This window comes from Osmia lignaria, chromosome 15, assembly GCF_051020975.1.
Source record: "Osmia lignaria lignaria isolate PbOS001 chromosome 15, iyOsmLign1, whole genome shotgun sequence".
Taxonomy (NCBI): Eukaryota; Metazoa; Arthropoda; class Insecta; order Hymenoptera; family Megachilidae; genus Osmia; species Osmia lignaria.
The window spans coordinates 6,338,420-6,344,359 of record NC_135046.1 but is presented as its reverse complement, the minus strand read 5'-3'; the positions used below and the strand labels follow the sequence as shown (position 1 = coordinate 6,344,359).

The 5,940-nt window shown below is 38.6% G+C and overlaps 3 protein-coding genes across 3 annotated transcripts; 2 read left to right on the top strand and 1 right to left on the bottom strand.

The window, feature by feature from the left end:
- The first annotated feature begins 737 nt into the window (after nucleotides 1-737).
- Vdup1 (arrestin family protein Vdup1) lies at nucleotides 738-3,938 on the top strand. The gene is made up of 6 exons (XM_034315567.2): nucleotides 738-1,418; nucleotides 1,737-1,861; nucleotides 1,976-2,193; nucleotides 2,539-2,685; nucleotides 2,864-3,085; nucleotides 3,172-3,938. The coding sequence occupies exons 1-6, from the start codon at nucleotides 1,306-1,308 to the stop codon at nucleotides 3,361-3,363; spliced, it is 1,017 nt and encodes a 338-aa protein (XP_034171458.1). The 5' UTR covers nucleotides 738-1,305; the 3' UTR covers nucleotides 3,364-3,938.
- A 3-nt stretch (nucleotides 3,939-3,941) lies between these two features.
- On the bottom strand, nucleotides 3,942-5,060 carry LOC117600307 (UPF0235 protein C15orf40 homolog). The gene is made up of 4 exons (XM_034315574.2): nucleotides 4,801-5,060; nucleotides 4,433-4,523; nucleotides 4,249-4,376; nucleotides 3,942-4,172 (listed from the first exon to the last, which is right to left on the bottom strand). Exons 1-4 carry the CDS (start codon nucleotides 4,924-4,926, stop codon nucleotides 4,083-4,085), a joined length of 435 nt encoding a protein of 144 aa, XP_034171465.1. The 5' UTR covers nucleotides 4,927-5,060; the 3' UTR covers nucleotides 3,942-4,082.
- On the top strand, nucleotides 4,620-5,878 carry LOC117600305 (coiled-coil domain-containing protein 124). Its single transcript, XM_034315572.2, has 4 exons — nucleotides 4,620-4,770; nucleotides 5,119-5,283; nucleotides 5,344-5,612; nucleotides 5,680-5,878. Exons 2-4 carry the CDS (start codon nucleotides 5,125-5,127, stop codon nucleotides 5,876-5,878), a joined length of 627 nt encoding a protein of 208 aa, XP_034171463.1. The 5' UTR covers nucleotides 4,620-4,770; nucleotides 5,119-5,124.
- The last annotated feature ends 62 nt before the right edge of the window (nucleotides 5,879-5,940 follow it).

Sequence of the window (5,940 nt, the reverse complement as noted above, 5' to 3'; positions counted from 1 at the left end):
ACAGTTATAATTCGTAACAATTAGAAAATTGAAAGATGTGTCAAAACAAATGACAGATGTCATGAAACGTTGATTTTGATTGATGTCATCGCAATTTTGCGCTACGACATAACTTACAGCTGCATTCGCCAATAATTCCCGTTTAAATATTCACTTGCTACTATTATTATGGGATAGAGGGAGTATTTCTTTGAAAATATTAATAAAATTTCCATAGTTTTATTACTTGGTAATATAACTTGGAATATTAAAAATCTTTAATGAAAAACCTCGCATGGGGAACAAGGAAATCCCTGAGATATAAATTATCAGCACGGATCCATGAACATGAAATTAATGATTTAATTAGCGGACCGTCTCAAAATCTTTCATACGTGCATCAGATATATCTGATTTTCGGTTTAATGGCCATCCATTATGCATTACATTTATCGCTAGCCTGCACTTGACGTGGAAAGATGGTTTGATCATGATAAATCATGCTACTTGATGGTTTCTGACCACACAAACTATTAACCCAATTTTCAAAACAACAGTATTTAATCTAAATATTAAATAAATATGAAATAGTTCATTCTTTATCTCTGAGGTAAAGTTAGGGCTTGCTATGGTGCTTCAAGGTCCTGGGGCACAGTTTGGCCCCCCTCTGGTGGAACATAGGCTTCCTTTTTAGCTGAGTGAGGGTAAAAGTAGGGAAGGGGAAGCCCATCATTTTGGAGAACCTCCTCCTCACGTGACCCCAGCCTTAGGATCCACGGTGGATCCCATACCAGAACTTCATCGACCATATCCATCGACCCATGTACAGTCTAGTCAGCAAAGCGAGACCATCTAATCCGTGTCCACTGTACAAGAAACTGAAGAACGGTTCTCCATTGGTCGACCAGAGGAAAGTGAGTAATTTACATGGTGCTGGAAGTGGAAAGGACGAGTAGGAGGAGGTAGGGGAGCGAAAGTGAACACAACTCCAAGAATGGGCTGGAAGAGACGGGCTCCTCGAGCCAGCGGCTGATACTTTTGACGTAGGAGCATTGCTATCGACGTTTGCCGTCGATCCGTCGATACTTGGTACCTTTTATTCTCGTCTGGTTACTCGAAATTACCATCGTGCGTGCGTGGAAAATGAAAGCGAGGCAGGACGCCTGGAGAGGCTACCTGGCACTGTGAGACCAGTTTCAAACGTATCGTGTGCAAGGTTATGGGAGTGTGCCAGTGATTCTCACTGACATGCATGCAACAATTTCGTTCATCAATCATCCTAAAACATTCTTCACCTGAGCGTCCTTCTACTCGCTGATTCCCAACATGACGCGGAAATTGAGCAAATTCCTGATACTCTTCGACAACACAAATCTTCTGTACTTCCCTGGACACTTTTTGTCCGGTCGGGTACTCATCGAACTGGACGACGAGGCTTAGTAAGTAACATTTATTTGTACATTCTTTTTGAAATCGGTGATGCCATTTGCGCGTAATTATTATCGAAGAGACGTCACCGCAGTGAGGCGTTGAATATTAATCTACCGACGCGACGGCGGGAGCGTGATGATTTAATTTGAAACTCATCTTTTTTCCATTTTCTATAAATAAGCAATTAACAGCATTTTTAATTATAGCTGTAATTAATTAACACTTAAGAAGAGTGTAACAGTTTTGAATCGTGTCAATGATATGAATTACTTTCTCTGTAGAAAGTGGAATGAATAAAATATTATTCACAAAAAAATGAAATATAGTGTTTCAGGGCTGCATTTCCACGTGATCGGCGAAGGAGTGGTTCGCGTACGGAGCCAACGTGCCGAGAGGGTTTACGATAAAGAAAACTACATTGATTTTCGTATGAGATTATTGGGCGAGCCAGGTAATGAAAATAAATTGCATTCTCATAAACAATCGCTATAGAAATTCGTTTGTTCCATACCACACCTACGACACCGTGGTTCGTAATAATTCTTGGTTCGATGACACCGTGCAGGAGAGGGACCATCGCTGCTGTCGCCGGGGATCCATAGCTTTCCATTCAAATTAGGCTTGCCTTTGGGTCTGCCGTCCACTTTCTTGGGTAAACATGGATGGGTACAGTATTACTGCAAGGCCGCTCTCCGGGAACCGGGTGGTCTCACTCACAAGAACCAACAAGTCTTCATTGTGATGAATCCCATTGATTTGAATTTAGAGCAACCAATTTTGGCGGTAAGACATTACGAAGGTTTAATAATTAATTTATCAATTGATGTACTACATCCCAAGGTTCATATACATTGTTTTGAAAACTGTTTCACAATGTTGTGTGGAAGATAATTATTACGTAGGCACGTGACATTCAGTTCCGAATGCTCGCGACCGCATTGTTGATTCAATTGTATAGTCACATTCATTGCACACGCCTTAAATTACGTAATCGGCTGGTTTCCAATGATAGCCGATATAGTATTGATCTGGTGAATGCGAAAAAATAAAAAAAGAATAAAAATGTGAAAGACAATAGACACCTGTTCCCAGAATCTCACTTATATCGACTATTTCTTTTCCAAATAGCAACCAGCTAGACAGGAAATAGAACAGCGTGTCGGGGTATCCTGTGTCTCCGGAGGGCCAGTATTTTGCAGAGTGAGCCTCGACAGAGGCGGATATGTACCTGGTGAAACTATCGGTATTTCAGCGACAGTCAGCAATCGAAGCAAGGTGCGTATCGTATTTCTATCGGATGGTTGACCAAAAGAATTCCTACCGTGGAAACAGGGTCAGCATAACATGATACTTTAACAGGTGAACGTTCTTTATGCTTGAAAGGTGTAATGGAGAACCTCTGGGACAAAATTGACCCAGCCCCCTCTTATTGCATAATTTATATCTTCAACAGGTGACGATGAAGTCGACTAAAGCGTCCTTGACGGAAACCATTCAGTACCGGTGTCGGGGTAAAGTGCTGGCAAGTGAGACAAGAGAGTTGGCAAGTGTATCCCGAGGGAAGATCCGTCCTGGTGAAGGAGAAGAGTGGTTGAACGAGCAAATGTACGTCCCTCCTTTGCCTCCCACTAATCTGCGTGGCTGCAATCTTATCAACGTTCTTTATCACGTCTACGTGAGTAAAAGCAGTGATTATGGTAATTACAGTAGCATGACTAATTTGTCACACTCTCTTTCCTTTATGGTAAAATATGGTTACAGTTCGTGATAAGTCCGAAGAGCTTGGATAAAGAGATCAAGTTACAAATACCAATCGTCCTGGCGACGTATCCTTTGAGGCAGGAGGGTGCTCCAGCAGGGACTGCACCGTCGAAAAGGGGGGCACATTACCCGTCAACCCTGCCAATATTTAGACCATGGTTGGACGACAAGGCTTTCGAGATACAAGAATGAACGTTTAATTAAGTTCGACAGAAACGGTTTTAATATACAAATTTTAAGGAACATCTGTGGACTTTTGACAGAGATAATACGCTTATAACAATGCTTGTTCTTTAAAACGAAAGTGGGACTAAAAATACTTATCACATTCACATTCCATTTTTTTACTAAATTTAGAGACTAGGTAGGAAATATGAGAATGTAGGTATTAAAAAAATACAAATGTAGAAGTAATTTTGTTAATACTTTGTAAATGTTACGTTACGAATGAAATATATTGTAAAAAGTATTTTTTGAGTATCTTTAAGTATAGATTAGTAAACGGAGTTATATCACTTGAACCTGAAAAATCAATGATATTCTTAAGAATTTTTTATTCAGAAAATTACGAAGTAAATAGAAAAACTGTTCACCAAAATGGCGAATTTTTGACGTTCCCCGTAACCACTGTGAGGCACCTGTAGCTCCGTCATTTTGCAAAAAAAAGGAAATACTAAAATACTATCGTGTATATCGAGACATGTATAATAAAATGTACATATCAGACTTTTTTATTGACTTCATGATTTAAAAAAAAAAAATCTTATGACATAACTTAATGTCATTAACAAATTATTTTTACAATGCAATAAATGTATAAAATTACACGTTGAACGGGCAAAATTGCCATATTCATGTACCATAAATATAATTTCTCGAAAAGAGAAAGTACAAAATGTATGAAATTATTTTCAAGTCCCCATTTCTCCCTTCAATTTCTCCAAAACTTTCTCCACAGTGGTTCCAGATACTACAACAACCTTCTGTCGACTTTTGGAACCCTATAAAAGATAATTTCCCATATAAAATTAACTAAGAAAAAGAAAAGAAAATCCAATCAGTGAATATTAAACTAACTCTATCTAAAGACACATCGGACTTTCTCATTCCCAAAACGGAAGCTAAATATTTCACGAGTTCCGTGTTTGCTTCACCCTCAACAGGAGGCGCGGAAATTGCAACGCCAACAGCATCTTCAGAAATATCTAAAAAAAATTGTATTCTAAACACACGAAACTCTCGTCACTTCACAACTAATTACCTGTTATATTATTATGTTTTGCCCCAGGTTTTGCCTGTATTTTTATAGTAACATTCCCGCTTTTATCCGTACCCACGGGTCCCTTAGGTTCCTATTAAAATTTGTCTATTTATAAAAAAAAATGTGATTCAAAAAGCGCGCAATATTCGATCAGAATTTTTTTTTAAATAGTATCTAGTAAGTTGCAAATATAATGTTGCCATTCCTGTATTCGCAAGCGACGCCTAGCAGCATGAAATATAACTAGAAAGTGTATCATAGAAAATGTCATGTTATTTTCTTAATAGGTGATCAAATCACGATCACTCATCAAGTAAACATCTTCGCAATTGGGATCGGTAAGTCATAAATTTATCTTGCTAACTAACCTCAATGACGGGTGCTTTTTGAGTCTTCCCAGCTTTCTTTGAACCTTGTTTCGACATTTCTCGAGTATTCGTTAAGGATTGCAAAAGTTTTCTACGTAGGCACGTATTACCAGAGTACCACGTCATTTAGTATTTTCCTCGATCACTCACACCATATTTTACGTTTGGCGGATTTGCTTTATGATGTTTCGAATGATACTTTTAACCTCAACAACTGTGAATGACCGAAGCTTCTGCGCACGTGTAACAGTGCTGCCAACTGGTCCCTAGTAACATTCCCATTCCCGCAAAATATTCAATAATTTAAATTACTTTCAGATCAAAATGCCCAAGAAATTCGTCGGTGAAAATAGCAAAGCTGTCGCAGCTAGAGCTCGAAAAGCGGCGGCAAAAGAAGCAGAAAATACAAAAAAAGCTCTGGAAGCTGAAGAAAAAGCTTGGAAGGATGACGATAAACAAGTTCTTAAAAAGAAACAGCGACAGGTATTCCACTACCATTCAAATTTAAAAAACAATTTCTCTAAATTTTAATGACCATTTTAGGAGGAGCTTGAAAAGAAACGCCAACAGCAGTTGGAAAAGAAAGCAGAAGTGAAAGCCCTCCTTGAAAAGGAAATGGCAACTATAAAAGTGGGTGGCAAACAACCGGCGTCAAAAATAACTAGAGCAGAAATCGTGGCTGTGACTGAGAAACGGAATCAAGTAGCAATGAAGAAGAAGGAAGATGAGAAACCAATTGAAGAGAATTGGAATAGGCTAACGATCGAAGGTGAAACAGCACATGGTATAGATGAGGCTTTATCTGTTTTAAGGTAAGAATTAATTTAATATGCTAACCATTACATTATTGAGGAACCTAATAAAATTGTTTTGATTTAGTACAAAGGATCCAGAAGTTGATCGTCATCCTGAGAAGCGTGTGAAGGCTGCGTATGCGAGTTTTGAAGAGAGAATGATGCCTATTATTAAGGAGCAAAATCCTACCCTAAGGTTAAGTCAATTGAAGCAGATATTAAAGAAGGAATGGATGAAATCGCCTGAGAATCCATTGAATCAAAAACTCCTACTAAACCGTTGATACGAAACGCATGCGACTGATTAAATGATTTGATGGAATATGTGAAATAAGAAGACTCATTA

Excerpts from the sequence above, each read along its gene's own strand:
- LOC117600305 (XM_034315572.2), top strand. The coding sequence starts at position 5,125 with ATGCCCAAGAAATTCGTCGGTGAAAATAGCAAAGCTGTCGCAGCTAGA. Across the intron at positions 5,284-5,343 it reads TTAAAAAGAAACAGCGACAG|GAGGAGCTTGAAAAGAAACG; the intron begins GTATTCCACTAC and ends TGACCATTTTAG. Across the intron at positions 5,613-5,679 it reads GAGGCTTTATCTGTTTTAAG|TACAAAGGATCCAGAAGTTG; the intron begins GTAAGAATTAAT and ends GTTTTGATTTAG.
- LOC117600307 (XM_034315574.2), bottom strand. The coding sequence starts at position 4,926 with ATGACGTGGTACTCTGGTAATACGTGCCTACGTAGAAAACTTTTGCAA. Across the intron at positions 4,377-4,432 it reads AAAACATAATAATATAACAG|ATATTTCTGAAGATGCTGTT; the intron begins GTAATTAGTTGT and ends AATTTTTTTTAG. Across the intron at positions 4,173-4,248 it reads CCGATGTGTCTTTAGATAGA|GGTTCCAAAAGTCGACAGAA; the intron begins GTTAGTTTAATA and ends TATCTTTTATAG.
- Vdup1 (XM_034315567.2), top strand. The coding sequence starts at position 1,306 with ATGACGCGGAAATTGAGCAAATTCCTGATACTCTTCGACAACACAAAT. Across the intron at positions 1,862-1,975 it reads GAGATTATTGGGCGAGCCAG|GAGAGGGACCATCGCTGCTG; the intron begins GTAATGAAAATA and ends GACACCGTGCAG. Across the intron at positions 3,086-3,171 it reads ACGTTCTTTATCACGTCTAC|TTCGTGATAAGTCCGAAGAG; the intron begins GTGAGTAAAAGC and ends ATATGGTTACAG.